Source organism: Megascapheus bottae, chromosome 2, assembly GCF_031878675.1.
Source record: "Megascapheus bottae isolate mThoBot1 chromosome 2, mThoBot2.hap1, whole genome shotgun sequence".
Lineage (NCBI taxonomy): Eukaryota > Metazoa > Chordata > Mammalia > Rodentia > Geomyidae > Megascapheus > Megascapheus bottae.
The window spans coordinates 95,129,002-95,150,830 of NC_143510.1; the positions used below are offsets into that span (position 1 = coordinate 95,129,002).

Here is a 21,829-nt window from a genome sequence, read left to right on the forward strand (position 1 = left end):
CACTCCTCCTCAGCAGTGTGTCACCACACACACCTCCCCTCTGAAGGCTGTGTCACCTGCGTGCGGGGCTCCCACTGGGAAGGTGGCTGTTCCCCCACCAGGAATCCACGCCTCCCCTGCTCCCCCAGCCTGCAGTGGCGCCAGGCCTCTCCAGGCAGCGGGCAGGCTCCGTGCAGCACCCCACGAGCCATGCGAGCTGGGAGTGAATTAAACCGATTGACCTCGCTGCTCACCGTGCGCCAAGCCTCCGCCTTCATCGCTCAGGGAAGAAAATAATAAGAGGAGGCAAGTGGGCCCTTTTAGCCCCGTCACGATTAATTTATTCATCTTTGCGTGTTGGCAATTTGTAAACTTCTGACTTGAGTAGCTTTTAAGCAGACCTCTGTGTGCTCTCTGCGGCATGCGTGCAGGAGTGGTGTTGACAAGCTTTGCCTTGGCTCTGCTCGCTGCCTCACTGCATCCCGGGCCTTCTCCAGGCACAGCGGGCTGGGAGGGGTGTGGGGCAGCCCCCACCCCCCATCCAAGCAGCAGTGCGCCTTAGAGCAGTGCTCGGTCCCAGATAGAATTAACTTTAACAAAGGGCTTTCCCTCGGATCACTCTACCCGTACCACTTTCAGGATGAGAGTATTGAGGTAAATTCTTCTGTTCACTAAGCATTGGCATCAGATGAGCTCTGCAGGGCACACGTCAGCCTGCTCACCCTGCCCAACGATGGCCCAGCCGAGGCCCGCAGACTGTGAAGGCCACGGACGCAGTGGGTAGCTCAGTTGCAGTCTCGTCCAGTGCTCCTTTGCTCCTTCCCCTGCCCCCTGCCCGCTGCACACCTCCACACCTGAGGCACTGTGGACCAGCCACCCCGAGTCCCGGGAAGAGCACCTCAGCTGCCCTGCTGGCGTGGTGGGGAAAGCAGCCGCCCGCTCTGTGGGGAGCCTTCCGAGGACAGGGCCCGTGGTAGACAGAGGTGGACAGTGCTTGGACCTGAGCCAGCCGGCCTTTCATCCTGTGATTGTTTTGCCTGTCACTGCTGCCCAAGCTCTCAAAGCCCCAAGAGGGGTTTCTGAGTGGGGACCCCGGCCCTCAGCGACTCCTGTACAGTGGAGCCCAAGGATACAGTGTCCACTGTTTGCCCTTGGCGCAAAGAAAAAGAATAGCCACAGAGGTGGCCCCGGAATGCTTGTGACTTTGGAAAGATAAACCCTTTGGCCGGAAACTGCTAAAACTGTAAACACTATTGGCTCTTTGTTTAGCATTAGAACTCTCACCTCTGGGAACGGAACCAGGGCAGGACCAAAGAGGAGGGTGGTGGTATTCTCAGCAGCCCTGCTCTGGCCACGCCTTTGCCCCAGTCCCTCCCATCTTTCACACCCAGCCCCTGTGGGAGGTAAATGCAGGCTTCACCTTGGCAGGGAGGCATTGGCAGGGCCATCTGCCCTGGCCGTGCCCCACCCGGTTGAAAGGAGACCACTCTTACCCATTCCATCCCAGAACGCAGGCCTCACCTGGCGCACAAAGGCTCCTGCGGCCCCCTCCATGGTGTCTGTCCACCCGGGACAGGGTCTGAGTCAGGAACTTGGCCTCATCCATCTAGACTGCATGGTCTGGCTGAGAACTGCGCATGTACACACGCAGTTGGGAGCAGCTCTGTCGCGCTGGTCTGACCTCAGGCCCACCGTGGGCTTCCTCACAGGCCCAGTGAAGAATTCCCAGCACAAGGGAGTCAGGAGAGCCAGTGTGTGCGTCGTGCTGCCTGACACCTGGCTTCGCTGAAGCAGCGGCTGCCCTCATGAGTGAGGGAAAGGACTGCCGAGATGGAGGAGACCTTGGCTTGGTTTCAGTGTTGTACGCAAAGTCTTCCTGGAGCCAGCATGGGTTGGGAGGCACAGCAGAGTTTTCTGGCCTGGGCATCTTGGTGACTGTGTTTCAGCTTCATGCCTGGGTCAGGCCTGGGCTACCTGAGCTGCAGCCCCTGGCACCGCCGCCAGTGATGGCTTTGTGAGTTATGGCCCCAGTCCCTGTGTTGTGTGGCTATGCAGACCGGCTCACCGTTAATAAAGGTGCTGTGTCTCCCAGAGAGGAGTCACCATGGCTAGTGCATAACTAAGACAAGCCTTTTTAAAAAAAGAAATCCATATTTAAGGACATGCTTGTCTGTGTTCTCTGCCTGCCATAAAGGTCACCCGGATAGATTTTTCCTTCTTTAGCATTGCTGGCTGTGAGGAACCCAGCATTTCTATTCTCCCTCCATCCAGTGAACCAGAGGACTAAATTAGATTCTGAAATTGAGTGTGCAGTGGAGTCGGTAAGTTACCATAATGGGAGGGTATTGCGTCTCACCTTGCAAGTAGCGAGGTCATGATAATATGAAGCCAAGTGGATTAAAAATAAAACCAAAGGTATTTATTTATGACCTGCTCAGAATTGGATTGGCATCTAATGGTGAAAGACAGCGGATTGATGTTGATGTGTCCCCCAGGACATATTGCCAGTGAAATTTGCTCTGTGAATTCAATTTAAAGGCCCAGAGAAAGTATCCAAAATGCAAAGGAACTGGAATGGAGGAACCTGTTGGGGAGGGGGGGAAGGGTGCATAGTAAAACAGCAATTAGGGGAGAGAGTAGCTCTGGGCTTCCCTGGGCTGGTGCCAGCTCCTTGCCTGTGTCTGGCCTTGCTAGAGCACCAGCCCCAGCGCAGGTAGAGGGAGTGAGCTCGGCGTCCGGGCGAGCACTGAGGGGCCAGGACCCCTGTGTGCCTGCATGAAGTCCTCCAGGCGATTCAGCCCCTGAGACCCACCCTGCCTTGGTGAAGTTGCCAGATGCCCCAGATGCAGGCTGAGATCTTACGGGAGGGTTGGGCCGCTGTCGTGGCGGCACGTGGGGGCCACCTGTGTCCCAGTGCCCCGGGATTCTGTACCTCGCTGTCCCAGCACCCGCCGCTTTGCGTTTGCCGAGGTGCCAGCTCAGCAGTGTCTGCCACTCGCCCCCAGACCTAAGTTCCGAGACGTTCTCCATGCGTTCCCGGGGAGATGGCCTGGCCGGGGACCCACCCAGGCCAAGCCATGCCCAGGCCCCACCAGAAGCTGCTGTGGGGCGTGGAGGGGCCGCGGGCGGGGCCCAATGTGGAGCTCCTCTTTCCTGGAGAGGGAGGGCTGCGTGAGTGGCTTGGTTCCTTGTCTCTAGTGAGCATGTGCAGGTCTAGCCTGAGCCCTGGGTCCTCGATGCCTGGAAGTGCCTTGGTGCCATCCCTGCCCACTGGGCTTGAGGCCATTGCCAGGAAGCAGAGGAGGAGGGAGAGAAGGAAGTGGAGGAGGAGAAAGAGGAGGAGGAGGAGGAGGAGGAGGAAGCGGGGAGAGGAGGCAGAGGGAGGGTGTTCAGCCATCTCCAGTTGTTCTGTGGTCTGTTGCACGCTTCAGCTGCAGCCTGCCGGGCTGAGAGAGTCACCTGAGGGAAGATTGTGGGCCTGAGCCTCACTGCTCCTGGAGAGGCCTTGAGGCTGGGCCAGTCCAGCTCACTTGCTGCCAGATCTCAGAAGCTCCATGGCCCACAGGGGCCGATGCGGCTCCTGGGGCGATGTGGGGAGCTTGATAACCCGGTCTTGACTGTGGCGTTTTGGGGTAGACCCCAGTGTCCGCCACAGTGCTTCGGATGTCAAATGGGGAGCCAGACGGGTCTGCCTGAGGCCCTGGACCCTGCCAGGACTGGGGCTGCTGCAGGCAAGGCCGGCTTGGTCGGCCTCCTCAGGCCCCGCCGCTCCCGGCCCTGTGCGGCTCTTCTGACGCCTCCCCCCTCTCTCTGCAGGAGCTGCTGCTCTTCCTTCAGAGCCTGCCCACTGCTCACTGGAACGATGAGGACATGAGCCTGTTGCTGGCCGAGGCCTACCGCCTCAAGTTCGCCTTCGCAGACGCTCCTAATCACTACAAGAAGTGAGGCTGGGCCCCTCCCTGCCCGGCCCGACGGAGGCCTCTTGGAGCTGGCCCTGGGCCAGGCCTAGCTCTGCAGGGCCGCCCCACCCTGCGGGCAGTCTGCTGGGGTGAGCCCCCGGCTTGGCCCGGGGCGGGTGGGGATGGGCAGCCTCCGTTTTCTGAGATACCAAAGAGGGCCAGGCAGGGCCCCGTGCTGAGTCTCCCTCACGCTGTCCCGGTGCGTCCTTGCCAAATGCTTATGTCCTGGGCCTCTGTCTGGGGACGCTGACAGCCGGTTCCTGCAGGAGAAGCCTGCTGTCCAGCCCCAGGCGGGCTAGCCATCCCAGGCCCTCTCTGAAATGCAAAGCTATTCTGTTGAGTTAAAGAATAAAACACAGACCAAATGCTGAGCCAGGTGTTGCTGTCAGCTCGGGGCCTCTGCATCCAGAGCCTCTAGTGGCCAGCTCGGTCCTGGGCCAGAGCTGGCTGGAAGCAGGTGTCAGGAGAGGGGTCCGGGGGAGACAGTGAACAGAGTCTGGAGGCAAAGCGAGGCTAGTCACAGTTGCCTTACTTCTTATTTCTAGTCACCCCACTCCAGCACTTGGTGGTCTCGATCAGATGACCCACTGGGAAGGGGCTGTTCTTAGTCAAAGCCCCAGGTTGGCCACCGGGTGAGTGGGGTTTTGCCCCGCGGCCCTGCCCCGCACGGGGCCCACACTGCTGCCTGGCCTCCAGGAGAGAAGAGCAGCTGGGGACGCCGCCCTCCGCACGGCAGCGGGCGTGGACACTTCCCTCTGTGTTGATTGGCTCCTGGGCGCACTGGGACTGGAGAGGCTGCTCCCGGGCCTTCAGGCCTGCCTCCACGTGCTCCTCCCGGTGTGTCACCGCATGCCTGGCCCAGTGACATGAGTGCCCCTGTGGAGACACTGGGCCACGTGTGATGAGGCCTTAGCCACAGCCCCTCAGGCTCCTGCTCTAAGAGACCCAGTGTGGCCCCTCCTCTAGGAGCAGCCACAGCCCCCACCCAGCTGTCAGGACACTGCCCAGAGGCCTTGGGTATGTCGAGGGTGTGGTGTGTGTGTACTCTGGCTTCTGGGAATCTAGTCTTGGGCCGTCCACACAGCATACTGTGCAGTGTCTTGCTCCCCCAGGCAGTGAGGGGCCCGACCATCTTCACCCTCCTTGTAAGCGGGCTTCCTTCCCGCCCCGTCCTCCCTGGGGTTGGTAGGTTCCACTTATAATAAAAGCCACCGCTGTGGCTCTGTGTTCAGGAGGTCCTGCTTCGGCTAGCCAGGATGAGCCCGGGAAATGCCCCTCCCACAGTTCTGATTGTTCTGCACAGCAGGGTTTAGGGACACTAAAGCTCTGCTCTTGAGCCAGTCATCTTCCAAAGGGGACGGGCCGTGTGGTTCTGTCCTGCGTGTTCTCACGTGTGCACTGCTAGGCTGGGTGTGAGGGATGGGGATAGCCCTGGTCCAGGCGGTGACCCTAATGCGGCAGAGTGTGTGTCTGGACCGGGATGTGTAGAAACATGGAATAAAGATGCTTTAACATAGCCCTTGGCCTTGGCTCGTGATCCGAGGACTCGTTCTTCAAGGAGCAGGGCCCCCATCTGGTCCTGCATCCTGCCATGCCTGGCCCTGTGTTGGACAGAGACCATGGTGACACCCAGGGGGCTTGGTAGACGGAGGGCACTTGTGCAGGTGGCCCAGGGAGGCCACGTGCCTGAGCAGGGCACAGACCTGGACTTGACTCTCATTTCCCCAAACCCAAACTTGACACAGCACCAGTGGAGGCCCAGGCCAACTGCACCGATGACCCTCCACGGGCTCTGGCAAGAGGCTCCTCCCTCCCTCCTCATGTCCGTCGCCAGCTTTCTGACAGCTCTGTGCTGAGGGGCCCTGCAGTCTAGCTGTTCCTCTATACCCTTGGGAGTCAGGACTTGCTTGCCCTGCCAGCAGTTTTAGGTACACACACACACACACGCGCGCGCGCACACACACACACACACACACACACACACACACAGAGCTGGGAGCTTTTGAGGCACTCACTGTCTGGGGCCCTGCGTCTTTATTCCACACTGGGACCTTGTCATGACAAGATGTGGCTGCCGTCTTGTGCTGTCCCCTGCGTGGATGTAGACCATGGCTCTGTCCCTGCAGGTGGGCTGGTGACTCCACTAAGGAGGAGCCATTTGTCTCTCTCGTCCCCACGACCAAGGATAGAACTTAGCTGGGAGAGCAGTGTGCCTGGCTGGGGCCCAGGGATGACACTTTTTGCACCCCCAGGTGTGTGACTCCAGGCCTCAGAACTCAGCACTGCCCTTTTTCATCGTGGGCACTTGGGCTTTTTCAAAGCCTGACAAGGTCTGTGCCAGGTGCCCACACCCCAGGCTCTTAAAGGCCCTCGCCTTGGATAACACACATCCCGACTTCCCCAAGCACCTCCCCCTGCATGATCCAGAGCAGAGGCCCAGGCCGTCGTCCCTCCTAGCGCAGTTGAAGGGCCAGAGTTGAGCCTGGGGGGAAAGTCAGATCCTGGCAAGAGCCGAGTGTTGTGGCGGGGGGGTCCTGGAGCATGTAAAGTGGGAGGGTTTGTGGGTGGTATCCAAGTGAGTCTGAGCAACCGTAGCTCTTGAGGACGTGAGGATTCACTGCAAAGACTCAGCCTGCCAGGTGCTGCCCACTCTGTGCTAGCAGCCCATCCACCTCGGGTCACCAGTAGGTCTATTGGCAGGGGCGGGGGCTGGCCTGGAGTTCGCTGAAGACATAACTTGGAGTACAGTCCTTCCCCCAGCCTCCCTGTTTGTGCCACCCTGTGCTGGCCCTTCTCTCCACTGTAGCACCTCTGCTAGGTGTGGTCAGCTTCAGTCTGCCTCACTTAGCTCTGACACCTTGGGGTCCCTGGCGTGGAGTCTTCAGCCAGAGCTGGCAGGAAACCCCTTCCATGACAGTGTATGCACCATGGCATTTCACCACGTCCGCAGACTGAGGCTGGTTACAAAAAACCTGGGTCCTACCAGATGTTTCGTAACCCAGTCCTCAAAGTCCTGAGGGGAGGGCCGACATGCAAACCTCTGCATAAGGCCAGTGTTAAATTGCCCTGATATCATCACAAGACAAGGACATTAAAAAGGAGGCAAAATTACAGGCCCTTATGTTCCTTGAATATAAGAAGTGCAAAAATTCTCAACAAAACACCAGCACACTAAACTCTTTCCCATGATCCCGCAGCATTTATCCCTGGGATACAAGGATGGTTCAATCTTAGCATGCCAATAAACATGACACACCCAATAAACAGAACGAAAAGAGCCACAGATTATGTCATAAGCAGAAAAGTAACTTGGGAATTCAACATCTTTTCAGGTTTAAAACCAAACTTTCTGACCAAGTTAGACATAGAAGGAAATGACCTGTGACCTGTGCACCGTGCAGGCCGTGGGAGAAGCCTTTGGCCACATCTGCTCACCAGCGGGAACCCACACTTCCTCCACAGCCTGGAACACAAGCCCTGCTCCCACCTCTTCGGTCAGAGGGCATGGCAGAGCCTAGCCAGAGCCAGGAAAGGGAAAGGCAAGAACTTGCTAATGACATCGAAGACTCTTCCAAAGAGAAAGAGAAACCTTCAGAGGTGGTGACAGATCAGGAAAGTTACAGGGCACAGATCAGCCTGGTATGAACCAGCAGGTGAATCAGTATGGTGCCAGCCAGCACAAGGGCCAGCATGACGTGAACGCACGCAACACCAACTGTAAGTGAAAACCAGAAGTGAGGCACCCCAATACCTGATTTCAAACTCTGCTATAAAGCTTTAGTAACTAAGATGAACCATGCATGTCAGCCTCGCTATTGTTTTAGGCAAAGAAGTATAGACCCAGACAGATGAATATGTGAAGAACATGGGTGCATTTAAACCATTTCCCCAAATGCTTGGAATAACGATAGATGGCAGGGCTTTCTGAAGACAAGGCCAGGGCAAGAACTCCACGGGAAGACGGACCAGCAGCAGCCGCAGCTCGCAGCACGGCAGACTGCCACGACCAAACATGGACTCTCCATACACAGGACTGAGGCAGAGCGGCAGGAGCAGACCTTCTGCCCAGGGAGAGAGGCTGTCCAGGGAGGCCTTGGGAAGCAGTGAAACTGGGCGTGCAGTAAGGAACATGGTGCGTGTGGGTGGGCGCCTGTCATCCTAGCTACTCGGGAGACTGAGATCGGAGGATCAAGGTTCAAAGCCAGCCTGGACACAAAAGGACCTGAGACTCTTATCCCAATTAACCTCTGGAAAATGGGAAGTGGAGCTTGGCTCCGGGGTCGAGTGGTAGCCTTGAGCTGAAGAGCTCAGGGACAGCGCCCAGGCCAAGTTCAAGGCCCATGACTCACAACAAAAAGAAAAAAAAAGAAAAGTGGGGGAAGAAGCGGGGGGAAGGATAATAGGGGAGGCGAAGGGAAAAAAGGAAAAAAAAGGAGGAGGAAAAGGACGGTAGGTGGTAAAGCACTTGCCTAGCATGCGTGAGGTCCCAGGTTCAATCCCCAGTAACACACAAGAGAAGGACATGCCAATGACCAGAGCAAGGAGGTGTTTTCATTGACCACAGTTAAGGACATGGAAACTGCACACACCCACACTTGCAGCCTGGTGTTGGCTGCATGCTGCAGTTCCTGACGATGGCTTAGGTGGCAATAGCCAAGACACCCTTCCACCCCCCACCCCTCGCATCTGTCTATATCCCTGAATGGTTTGCTAGAATCTCCTCCCTTTTACTTTAAAACAGCGAGGTGGAACACAAGAGACAGGGGTGAATCTGCCAGGATTTGGGGCCCTCCTGGATAACCAGGATGACTGTGGTGGTGACAAAGGCCCCTCCCTGCCCCTGCCAGGCAAGCAGAACCCCATAGCTACCAGAACGCACACCACCTTTGCCTATCTGAAACCTGTTATCAAAATGAACTATGTAACTGTGGGCAGGGGCGGGAGAGGGAACCGGGGAGAGGGAGGGAGGGGTGACGCCGTCCACAAAGAAAGGCAATCCCACTGCATTACACCTCAATAATCACAATAACGTTCTATCAAGAGCAGGACTGTTACAGCTACAGCTGTGGGCGGCCACATCTGGGGCACGTGGCCCCAGCGCTGCTTAACACCCATCTACAAGTGGACTGCAGAGCTGCAGGGCGTGTCTGTCACATTGACCAGAGGTGACCAGCTTGTGTCCCGCAGGGTGTGGGTTTGTTTCTGCCCTGCCCCCCTCCCCCGCCCCCCAGGGAGATCAGCCTGGACCTGCTGTGGCAGGGGAGGCTGTGTGCCCGCCTGCCCGCCCGCCCGCAGGCCCAGGCTGCTGTCACATTTGCCTCCTGCTTGCTGCAGGCTGGCAGCAGACCTCTGAGGACAGCTCATTATGAGAGAGAAGCATCTCTTCCTATCATTAAAATTCCTCAAAACATGATTTTAATGGCTGCATAACATTCAGATGCATGGATTAACATAATTCGTTTATTCCCTTATTATACATCAAGTTCTCTCCCTCTCTCTCTCTCTCCTCTCCCTCCCCCTCCCCCCTCCCCCCCTGTGTCTCCCCCCCCACACACACACACTGCACACTTGACTGTAGTAATCGTCAGTGTTTCTGAATATTTTTCCTCGCAGCTGTTTAGTGCTGACACTTGGTTGCTGCTGCTGCAGGAACCTGGGGTTTAGTTTAGTACTGATTCCTAGCTGCTGCTGGTGGTACCTGAGTGAGCAAGGTCGCCACGGCCTCACGCGGCTCGTGGTGAGTGGCACAGGCGCTCGTCTGGCTTACTTCAGACTCTCTTAGAAAGCAGAAGTCTAGGGAGTGGAGCTGTGGCTCAAGGGGTAGAGTGTTAGCCTTGAGCTGAAGAGCCAGGGACAATGCCCAGGCTCAGAGTTCAAGGCCCACGACTAACAAAAAGAACGCAGAAGTGTAAGCCCTCTGGCATGTTTTTAAGGCTGGAGCTGGGTGCCAGAGCTCCCCTGTAGTCCTGTCTTTGAGAGGGTGAGGGCTGGAGAACCCCGGTTCTAGGCCAACCTGGAGAGAAGTTGGTGAGTCGGAAGCCACGGAGGTGCAGAGGCACACGCCTCCTATTCAGGCCACTTGAGAGGCTGAGCTCGGGAAGACATCCAGAGCAGCGGGCAAGGTGGCACAGCTGGTGGCCCCTGCCCCTGCCCGAGGCACGAAGAGGAGAGGAGGAGCACACACCCAAGAACCAAGGCTGAAGAGCCTCCTGAGTCACGGGCCTGCGTGTGCCATGGCGTCTCTGTGTCCTGTGTCCTGCACGGGCGTGGTCTGTGTCCCGTGTCCTGCACAGGCGTGCTCTGTGCCCGGTGTCCTGCATAGATAAGTAAAACAAAGCACAGAAGGGAGAAGTGCCAGCGAGACCAGAAGGTCAGCTTTATCACCACACGTCATTGCTTTATAAATATAAGGTGCATATTTATGTATTTGTGTAGCTTTCATGTAATTATACTTAAATATGAATGTGTTCATTATTTCTTATATTTTTTCAATATCTTATTCTTTTCACAAGATATTTCAGGTACATCCAGAAAATAAGGTTAAGCCTAAGCTGTGGACATGAGCGTGTATATTAATGATTCATCTTCTTTTCTATTTATTTATTTATGTTTGAAGGGGGGCCTCGCTGAGGGAGCTGGTAACTTACGCCTGTGATTCTAGATGTGCCGGCATTGCACGAGGCTGAGATCGAGAGCACCACAGTCCACAGTCAACCGGGGGAAAGGTCGCTAGACCTCATCTCCACGGTACCATCTAAAAGCCAGGCTGGAGGTATGGCTCAAGTGGTGGAGCAGCACCAGCTGAGCAAACAAGCTGAGTGAAGAAGTCCAGAGTTCTAGCCCTGGTGCAAGCCTTGTCCTGCCCTGGGGCCCGGGCCTCGGAGCGGGAGGCAGAGGGCAGAGCAGGCAGCTGACTAAGCTGTGCCAAGATGGCGGAGCTGGCAGGATTGTACATTCCACTCCTGGTGGGAGACAACGACCACGAGTCTGTCCATCTTCTCCAACCAAGAGATGGACACCGGTCAGAGGTCTTCATGACAGGAGGCCCCCAGCCCAGCACAGCCACTGTGCCCTTCCCCAGCCAGAGAGCTCCTCCCCCCCTTTCTTCCCCTCCCTCCCTCCCTCCTTCCCTCTCATTCTCTCACCCTAACTTGCTTTTCTTCAGAGTCTTGTCATCAGCCACCATGACTGTGTCACCAGAGTCAGGCCACCGGCTCCATGAAGCTTGCTCCTGCCTTGTCTGCTTCCTTCCCCAGCATCTGAAACAGGGCCAATCTTTGATAGTATTGGAGACATGAATGAATGAATGAGTGAATGAATGAAGCCCAGGCTCCCATCGAGGGAGGCCCAGGCTGGCCTGCTCTTGGTACCACCAAGGTTCTCTGTCCCCACCGTCAGGGTGAAAGCCTGAGGATGTCTGGCCAGCTTTTGTTTCCCTGGCGACCCTGGGAGGGCAAGGAGCTGAGGCTGGCTCAGCGGAGGCTGGCTGGTTGGTCAGTCAAGCGGCCAGCATTTATTGAGCACCTACTGTCTTGCGGGCTGAGTGGTGGAGTGAGTGACGGGAAGGCACGAGAGTGGGTTCTGGGTTTCACTGTGCGGGCAGCGTGGACACTGGAGGCCACAGTTGGTCCTGAGGTCCCTGCCTCAGGTCAGCGCTCACACCCTTCCCACCAGGCCCTCGGCCACTCCAGCAGCTGCACACCAGGGGAATGGACTCGGGCAGCCTGGACAAGGGGCAGAAGCACCACCCCATCCACACTCCAGGCCAGAGTTTCTCAGTCAGCCCTCGGCGCCCCAGTCCTCACATGGCCACGGCGTGGGAATGCTAATGAGGACCCCGCTATTAAAAATAATTGGCCCCCACAACACGGAGACAGAACGCGCTCACCTTCTGTCCAGCTGTGAAATGTGACCGATTCTCCCGTTGTCATAGGAACGAAGAGGCGTTGCAGGCGCCCTTGGAGTGAGCTCTGCGTCCAGCCTGGGCCCCTGGCGCCTCTCCAGAGACCCAGCAAGATGGAGGAGCACTGGCCTTGACGGGGCCCACAGAGCCCCTGCCGTCCCCGCCGTCCCCCGGGTCTAGCCGTGCGGCCCCCGGCCTGGACGACAGGTCGGCAGGACGTGGGCCCCTCCGCGCAGGAGAGGAACCCCGTCCCCACAGTTCCCACGCTTGCTCTCTCCGGGGACGGTCTGCTCCCCAGTGCCCCAGGCTCTGGGCTGTGCCCTGTGTGCCATGGTTAAGGAACCAGAGAGACTGGGCTGGGGCATGTGGGGCTCAGAACTTCCCTCCTGCTCCTCCTCCTCTCGTTCCCTCCCTCCCTCAGCACACACATCCACTCATCATCTCCCCTGCCCCCCAAGCTCGGGCTCTGAGTACCCAGCCCCACCCGAGTCCTGCTGTGCCCACCTGGAGGTCAGGGGACAGTGTCAGGCCTGATGGTGGCCAGGCAGTGCCCAGGCCTGCATTCCCCTCACATTCACCTCTGCTGGCCCCCTCGGGCACCGGGCCTGCGCCGCAGGTGGTGGCCCTGGGACCTGGATGGCCCAGCACCAAGCATCTGCCCATGCTCAGGCCCCGGGCTCCCGTGCAGCCCACGTCCGCACCTCTGCCCGTGCACCCAGCCCAGCGTCCTCACCGCAGCCCGCAGCCGCTGTGCAGGGCCTCTGTCTTTGCCAGGCTCCGCTTCCTGTTCAGAAATCTGTGTGCTGGAAGATCCCTGTGAGTAAGATGGCCACCAGGACTGTCCGGCCGCCCTTCAAACCAGCTTCCCAACCTGAGTCAGGGGTGACGACCATCCATCCGCCCGCGCCTGGCCTCCACCCTGCGGCCTCTGCTCTCCTCCTGCCATGATGACACCGCCACCTGGCCATCCAGCATTGGCTCAGGCCTGGGCCCACTCCCCAGGCCTCCGGAGGGAAGGACTCGAACCCAGAGCTCAGAGTCCAACCGGCAGGCCCCACACCTGGCCTCGTGAAGCTCCTGCTGTCCCCTTGGACAGCCAGGGCCAGGTGTAGTGGCACGCGCGTGTAATCCTGGCTACTCCGCAGGTGTAGGTAGGAGGATCACAAGTTTAGGAGCAGCGCGCAGGTCCTGTCTCAGAAAAGGGGGTCAGGGTCTGGCTCAAGCGCCAGCAGGAGGGCTTGGCTTCCAATTCAAAAATCTATGGCTGGGGAGTCCAGTGACACTCGGGGTCACACCGAGCAGCGGGAGGACTGGGGGGTGCCCTCCTCAGGGGCGGGGGGAGGGCTAGACCTCAGTGGTCCCCAGAGATCAGAAGGCAGTGCCTGGAAGCTGCAGTGCTTGAAGGATTTCCATCGATTTCCCAAATTAATGCCTCCGCTCTCCACGTCTTGGGAGCCATAATGAAGTGTCAGCGGGAGCAGGGACAAAACGGATGAATAAAATGTCTTTTATAGTGTCATTACACCTTAATGGTAAGATTTACTTGTCAATTTAAACTGTAATAAAGTACTAATTTACTTGGTGACCTGATGAAGCCATGTGGCCCAAGGTCTGGGGTGCAGTTGCCCCAGAAAGTTCCATCCCCGTCCTCCTTTGCACACCTCCACCACCGTCTGACCCGGGACCTGGCCCAGCAGGCATGGCAGCCACCCCGGGCCTCGGGGTCCCTGGCTCAGGTCCACCTGCCCACCTCTGGACACCCCACACCAGAAATCCCGTGCAGCCACGGGCGTGGGTGGTGTCTGGACTCTGTCCAGCCTGCGACAGGAAGGATGAGCCGTTCCGGCTGACGAAGTGCTGAGGGCAGGGGCTTCGTGGAGAATGAGACATTCAGCCAGGCGCTAAGGGATATGGAGGAAGAGCGTGGGGAGGGTGGGGAGATGCAGGTGAACATTCTGGAAGATTGTCACCAGCCCTGAGGTGGACGGACCGGGTGTCCGGGGCCCTGGCCGGAGCCTCTCGTGGCTGGGCCATGGGGACAGGGGGCGATGTCTGTCTGAGTCCACTGAGCTGCACTCAGCTCTCACCTGGACACTGGCCTTGTGGTCCTCACCGCCTTGGTGAATGCTAGACGACCCCGCAGCCTTCTCCAGCCAGCAGGAAAGGAAGGCCCGTGGTTGATTCGCATGCAGCACCCTGCCCGGGGCCCGGGGCCCGGGGCCCTGGCTGGTACAAAGCAGTCTTGCCTTTGCACGAAGGCCCACCTGGTCCCTCCTTCCTGTCCTTCCTTGGTGACTTACCTGGGTGGCGCACGGCATTCCATGCACACAGTGACCGCTGCTTTGTCCACGAGGTCCCCCTCACCCCCGTGGGCCCGCTGAGCCCTCAGCTCCACTGTCACCTCCAGGCAGGCCAGCCTGGTGGGTCACTGCTGCGTGGGGACCCCCCCCCCCGTGGATCGCGTGGTCTGCCCTGAGGCGGTGCTCGGCCCCGCCTCCCTCCACGCCTGCTCCGTTACACCAGACTTGTCTTCCTGCTCTGGAAGGACAGACAGGGGAGGAAGGTGGCCCAGCGGGGTGGAGTCTTAGAGGCCTCCAGCAGGGACTCACATTTAAAGGTGGGCGGCAGGGTCACCGACCTGGGGTTGAAACCAGGGCACCCTGGACCTGGGGGCACGGCAGGGAGAGCCCTGGCATGGAGCGTGGGCTTTGGGGCAGCAGAGCCAGGGCACAGCCTTGCTTCTGCTGAGCGCCCTGTGGCCTTTGCCTCTCCTGTCCCGCCTCGGCCCCTGCTGATGAAATGGGGACTGAGACGAGGGCAAGGCTGGCACCCGGGGACTTGGTCACTGCCCTGGCCGGGTGGCCTGACTCTTTATCTCCTGACTTCCAGGTGGGCATGGCAGGACCGGGTGCTGCTGGGGACTCCGAGCCCGGGCGGGGGAGGTGGGGGACGATGGAGTGGACATGCCGCTGTGTGTAGGGGCGGGGTGAACTGTGACCGTTCAGAGGGTGTGGCATGTAGCTGCTGCCACGTGGCGTGCCCTCCTCCCTCCGCTCCTCCTCCCCTCCTTCCTCCCTCCTCCCTCCCCTCTTCCTCCTGTCCTCTCCCTCCTTGTTTTGAAAAAAATCGCGTTTTCCGGTCTAACTTTTCTCATTTCAAGAATCTCGCCAATTGTCTCTTTTGTGGCATTATTTAATTGAAAACCCGAAGCGTGTTCCATAAGCGAGCTTTTCACTGATGGCACCTCCACCCAGAGCTCGGTCGTGTGGCACAGGCACGGGGCTGCTGCTCTGACGTGGGGCCGGGCTCTGGCCGCGTCCTCGGGGAAGCTGGAGACCCATCCCCACGGTGACAACTGCAGGACGAGGTGACTCATCTGCTGCCCTCCTCTCCGCTCCTCCCCAGCTCCTCCTGGCCTCCTCTCTGCTCCTCCCCAGTTCCTCCTGGCCTCCTCTCCGCTCCTCTTCAACATCTCCCGGGGTCTTTCTCCTCCCACCTGCCAGGCCTCCTGGGCAATCCCCCCTCCTGATGCTGCCCCAGGGCCCTTGCCCTGCTCCAGGCCGCTCTAGGCCTGCAGGGCTGCGGTGTGGGCCGGGGTGGTCCCGTGAACAGCTCCTCCCCAGGCAGGGCGGGTGTGGTGGCCGTTGCAGCTGGGCAGTACCACAGGACATTGGGGGACAGGGAGGAGGGGGGATGTCTGGCTTGTGAGGTCACAAGCTGGGAACCCACGTGGGTACTGTGGCAGTCACCCACAGCGGTGAGCTGGGGTCCAGGCTCCCCTGGCTGCAGGCCGGGGCCTGCCCTCCTGACACCCCATCTTTCCATGCAGCAGGTGGACATGGAGAGCTACTGTTGGGCTGGGGTCACTGTGCCCAGGCCACAGTGGACCCACGTCAGGGTCCTCATTTGAACTCGTGTGTGGCCCTGCCTCTCCATATCCACATTCTATTTTGTGCCCCCTTTCTCAGAGCAGGAGCCCATGCCCCAGAGCTGCAGCTGGCGGTCCCTCTGCAGGTGGCGATACAGCGCCTGGGGTCACACCAGGCCCTGGCCAGGGCCAGGCCTTGGGTTTGGTCTTGTGCACCAGGCCCCGCTGCCCTCTCCCTTGTGGGCCTCAGCGGAACCATCTCTAAGCTGGGGTGGCATTCAGGATGGAGTTTGCTCCTCAGAACACAGACCCGCTGCAGGTCCGGGACACAGGGGCTGGACAGGTGGACAGAGCCTTCCAGCCAGGCGGTCTTGGCACCAGGCCACCCTGGTGACGCTGCCAGTGTAGATTTCCCAAATGGGCGCCATGACCCCACCCGGAGAGCTCAGAACAGCTCGACAGTGCCCCAGTATCCTGGCGGCCAGGTGGTCTTCGTGACACAGCAGCGGGGTCTCTCCCAAGGGTCCCCCTCCCGCCCCGTTGTGGGCGGCAGGTTTGGGAGGGAGGGTGCCGGGGCCTGGGTCCTCCAGCTGGCTCCATCGCAGGCTGCCATGGCATTGCCTCGCCCTCCTCAGGCCGGAGCCCCTCCATTGCCACGGTTCCCGAGCTGAAGCATTTATCAGCAAAGCTGCTGCTTCCATTCGTTCTGTGTGGTTTAATGTATTTATTGCCGAGCTTTTAAAATGCCTCTCTGCTCTGTCTTGGAGATTCTTTTTCCCCTGGATTCCCTATTAAATCAATCAATCTGGTTTCCTCTGCCTCGGGGAGGCCGGGTTGCTGTGTTCTGCACTTGCTCAGTCATGTTGCTTGGAGACCCCCCCCCCCGCGAGGAGGAGGTGTTTGTGGGAGGGGGCGGGGGGGTGACTGTTCTAAGCAAGGGCACCGGGCTGGACTGAGTCTGCACTCACCCTCTCACATGGGGTGGGCAGCCCGGGGCCCAGCCAGCTACACCACGTAGGAGCCAAGTCCGTCACCCCAAGTTGAGGGAAGAGTGGCCACACCCCTCTTGGTCCCATGAGCCCAGTGTGTGATGGTCCCTGGGTTCATGGGCCTTTGAAGGTCACCAGGAAGGCATTGTCCCTGTCGGCAGCTGGGTTCCCTGCCCAGTGCCGTGGGCCACACCTGGGGGCCCAGCCAGGAACCACCTGGACACTTGTCGTGGGCTGGGGCAGAGGTGCTGGCAAGTCTCCGCCTTCGTTCCCCAGGGAGGCACGAGGCACACCCCGGTGCCCTCCACCACGCTGTGCGGAAGATTCCAGACCGTGAGGATGAAAGCCACGAGCTGCTCCTTGGTGGGTCCAGAGCCCAGAGCTGGCAGCTCGTCAAGATGGACGAGGACCTTCGAGGCCTAAGCTGCCACTGTGCAGCTGGCAGGGATGCGAACTCTGAGCCTGAGACTCTGCACACAGCTTTCCCTCCGTGTCTGAGGCCCCAGACAACGAGCCCACCGGCGCCTGCACCATAGTGTTTCCAGAGTGCCCGCTGAGCTGGGCTCCCGTGTGGCCAGCACACGCTGGCTCCGGGCCGTGGAGAGGCCGCTTCCAAAACCACCACCCTGACCGGGAGCTGCGGAGAGCCGAGGCACAGGCCAGGGCCACCCCAGGGGCTCAGCCCTCCGTGGCCCAGGGCCGCCGTCTGCAGGCAGGAGTGGCCTGGATGATCTGTCCCGATAGTAAGCAAGATCCTGAGGCCCAAGGGGCAAAGCAGGGTGGAGTCTCCCCAGATCCCAGGCTGCGGGGAGCACTGCGCTGTGCGGTGGGGAGGTGACCGTGGGGTGAGCGCCGACACAGCTGGCTACTGGGCGGCGAAGCCCAGGGCACCGTCGGAGGCCGGCAGTGTGGACAGCCACGCTCACCCACGAGCTTGGATACCCCAAGAGCTATTTCCATCTTTTTATTTTGCATTCCTAGCTTCCCTTCTTTTAAACCTACGATTGGAGGGTGTATGCTGTGCGCCGTGGCGGCTCAGCTCGTCAGTCAAGGTGACATAAGCATTGTTCTGTGGTCCAGCTGCAATCTTCTCCGTGGCTCTCACGAGCCAGCCCCACACCTTTCCCAAATACTGATTTCTGCGTAAACTGGGTCCTGGTGGGTGTGTGCTTCGTGAGACCAAAATACTCCTAACTAATAAAATACTAAAACCTATATGCTTACCAACTTCAAGGGTGGCTTGGTCTCCACAAATTACCCCTGGAATGTGACCAGACATTTGGCACAATTTTATTGCAATCATTTAGAATTTTAGTTCCAGAATATTACTAACTTTCTTTCACATTATGTCAATTACTTTAAGAACATTATGTCTTGTCTATTTGGGGAATTATTTCCTAACAACGGCATTAAACCTCATTTTCTCAGTAATTACTTGGACATAACTGCAACTTTTAATGATCTATTGCTTACCATTGTTTTTCTATGCCAATTCCATCTCTTTCTTATTTTCCTTTATTCTACTGGATTGCACCCCTCGGTTATTTCTTTGTCTTCTCTAGAAATGCCATGCACTGTGTGCTGTATCCAAGTTCATTCTGTCCTCCTGTGGAATTGCGTTTTGCCTGGAGACAGAATTGTGGCTGGGTGACCGGCTTCAAAGACCACACAGCTGGGGCTCAGGGTTGTTTCCCCACAGTTTTCTGTGTGTGTGTGCGTGTGTGTGACAAGAAGCACCAATCCGCGTGGGAGTTTGTATTCTTATTCTTCTACAAAGAAATCATTGTTTATTTGCACTGTGGTGTCATAAAGGACTTTTCAGTCCTTCAGTCAGACGTTTCTCCAGGACCTGGCCTACTTCTCCCCGGCACAGGGCTTAGTGTCTACTTCCACGTCTGAGGAAAGTTTCCTCTCTGATTTCTGGCACTGTTCCTTTCAGTCACGCTCCTTCGGCTCCCCTCGGAAAGCCTGCACTCGTGCGGGCGCTGTGCATGGCGTGTGCCTTTCTTTTTGCATGGGTGCACATTAACTCGCGTGTGGTGAAAGGTTGCAGCAGGACACACACTCACGGGTGTCACGAGGCTGGCTCTCCCACCTCGATGCTGGCCTCCATGGCCCGGCCTCGCTCACCAGCCAGGGATTCGGCTCCTGTTCTTTAGGAACGGCGTTTTCAACAGCCCAGCTCTCTTTGGTCTCAATCCGCCATTAAAAGACGGCAGCCAGTTTGTACTTCATGGAGTCAGTAGCCTTCCGAGTTTCTCTCTGTGGATGCGAGTTAGAAATGTAACCTTTTCTTCCATCTCCTGCCCCAGTCTGGTTCTGTCGCCCACGAGCCGGCCACTGGCCTCTTTGAAGGCATGTGTCAAGACATGGCGCCTCTGGTTCTGAAGACCAGTGCGTGAAGATCAGCCGTGTCTGATGAGGTGCCCGAGTGCCCTGGACAGCCACCGGACTCTTCTGCCCAGCCCAGGGCTTCACAGCCTTTCTGTAGAGGCGGGGAGGCAGTGTCTCTAGCACCGAGGCCATATAAGCCCCACTCACAGCTGCTCCGCCTTGTCGTGGAGACTCTGCGCGCTAGCAGCCATCAGAGAGGGCCCGGCGGGGAGTCAGCATAGCTACTAAAATTGCCCAAGGGTCCTCCCGGGCTGAGCTGCCCCTCTGTCGGACGCCTGCTGGGGAGGGCACAGCTAGGCCGGTGAGCTCCCTCTGTCCCTCTGCCATCTCTTCTCCCGCGTCTTGGGCTCTGGGTTGGAGCCCGGCTCAGCACCCCTCCTCTGGTCTCGAGGCGCCTCCTCTTTCTCGGCAGTCCTGTTTCTGGGCCAGTCTGCCTAAGAGTCTGGCTTGTACGGTGTTAGCTCACTGCTAATCCCCCAGCCGCTGGAGGCGACCGCGCCCTGTTCTTCCTGCCCGGTCTTCTCGGCAGTGCCTCGTCAGTCTCTGGTGCCAGCATGGCCGATCCACCCCACAGGGCTGTGACGATCCACTGTGACTACTCTGTGAGACTCCCCCGGGGACAGGGCCAGATAGCTAGTGTAGTTCAGAGACTTCGGCATTCACACTCGCACTCTGCAGCTTGCTTCGGCAATGCTCACCTTTTCTCGTTGAAGCTCTCTGTTCTTTCTTCTTCGTTGTGTTGACTTGGAGGTCTGAACTCGGGGCCTGGCGTCCGTCTGTCATACATCCTTTAGTTCAACAGTTTCAGAGAGGGCGTTACCCTTTTGTCCTCAGTCTGGGGGCTGCTGTCTCCTCCTCGCACTTAGCTGGCATGACAGACCTGGGTCACCATTCCAGGCCTGCTTTCTGAGAAGCTTGCTTATGTGGTTGCCCGGATCAGGCCTCACTGTCTCCATCCTCTGAGTACCTGGAATCACACGTCGGAGCCACTACACCCCACCTGCAAGTACTGACATGTTCTTTGCTCTATTTCTGGGTCTTGAATGCTTTTTTCTCGACTGCTATTTTGAGTGGAATCTTCCTCCCCCTCCATTATTCGCACTTACTGGTAATTGCTTTGATGTAAGGCGAGTGTAGATTTTAAATGTTTATTTATAATCTAGCCCCTTTGCTAAGCTGTCATCAGGTATTTGCCCGGGTTTTCCGGGAGTCTTTGCCTGACTTTTCCCATGCAGCCATTACCACCATTAGGTCGCAGGGCTCTTGAAGTACTTGTGAAGACGGCAGGATGCGGGGCGTAGCCATGGAGACAGTCCCCGCCCAGCCACGGTGCGGTTTCCACAGCACAGCTCACCTGGCTTTTGCTCCCAGCTCCCAAGCCTGCACTCAGACACACATGTGCAGCATGCAGACAGGTGTGTGCCACACAGACATGTGTGCACTTGTGGGTGGATACGGGCACACGCACGCACAGAGACATGTCTGTGACGGTGCTCACGGACTCACAGGGATGCGTATCACACAGACTCGAGACGCACACATGCACACACCGGCACACGCGCCCGCTCTGCTTCCTTAGCCGCTCCCTCTGCCTGGGTTCTGCGGAGGGGTTCTGTCCCCGTGAGGGGTGAGTGTGCAGCCTTCCTCCCCACAGACGCCGACCCCTGGGCGTCAGAGGTGGGGACCACGCTTGGGAATCGACAGGCGGCCTGGGGCAGGGCTGGTGACCTTACAGGGAAGTGGAGCGTGGACACAGAAGGCCAGGCAGCGAAGGCAGTGGAGGCCAAGCCTGGCCTCCCCGAGGACCCAGGCAGAGAGCGAGCAGGGCACAGGGCGGGGCTGCAGGGCCTCCTGGCCCTGCCTGCGCCTGCTGTCAGCCTCGGGCGTCCACACAGCACCGCCATGGTCTGAGGTCCCCGGACGCCCACAGCGGCCAGCCCCGCCCCTCCGTGCTGCTCCCTGAGCCTCCGTCTCTTCTCCCGCTGGTTGCCCGAGTGCCCCTTCCCCCCGCAGTGCCTTTGCTCGGTCACTTTGGTGCACACCCCTGGCCCCCAGCGCCAGGACCTTTGCCACAGGCCCTGGGACCTGTGTCCTGTCTCCCCAGGACACATTCCTAGATGTGTGTGCCGCCTTCCCCCTGCTGCGTCTAGGACGAAGCCCGGGGCTGCCACACAGCCACCAAGGTCCACAGTCCACAGGGAAGGGGGCAGTGCGGGTCTGCACGGCCCATGGTCCAGCGGCCAGCGTCCCTGCAGGCTTTGCAGATCGGCTCCCGGTGAGGCGTGAGACGGCCCTGGCTTTTCCCCAGGGAGGGACTGGCTCGAGCGTGACCTCTTACCTGATGCTGGATCAATCTGCTATTTGAAACAATGGAGAGACTTTTAAGAACAATTCCAAAATTTATTTGCAGGGCTTCATGTGTTGAGATTTTTTTTTAAATTTTAGGGCTTTTATAATTGTGTTTCCCTGAGAAAACGCAAAGTTCCAAAGAATATGGGCTGGGGGCATGGCACAGTGTTATAGTGCATGGTTTCCCAGCACGAGGCCCTCAGTTCAAGCCCCAATATCACCGAAAATGTGTGTATGTATATACAGATCCAAATATACATGTATGCATACGTATATACACACACATATACATATATATATGAAACTACATGCAGCTCTCTTGTAATTTATGCCTTGTTGTGGTTTTTAAAAATCTTACTTTTTGCATTACGTTTTCCAAACATTTATC

At 58.2% G+C, this 21,829-nt stretch overlaps 1 protein-coding gene across 2 annotated transcripts in view; it reads left to right on the forward strand.

Moving 5' to 3' along the window:
- The window catches only part of Tbc1d22a (TBC1 domain family member 22A), a 266,527-nt gene extending 258,012 nt beyond the window's left edge, over nt 1–8,515 (forward strand). The window contains exons 13-14 of one of the 2 annotated variants that reach the window (XM_090328902.1): nt 3,796–3,920; nt 7,271–8,515. In XM_090328902.1, the coding sequence (XP_090185028.1) occupies nt 3,796–3,920; nt 7,271–7,316 (171 nt within the window). In that variant the 3' untranslated portion in view covers nt 7,317–8,515. Of the gene's footprint in view, nt 1–3,795; nt 5,469–7,270 lie in introns of those variants that run through there. The other variant, XM_090328903.1, reaches the window with a different exon arrangement.
- Nucleotides 8,516–21,829: the final 13,314 nt, after the last annotated feature.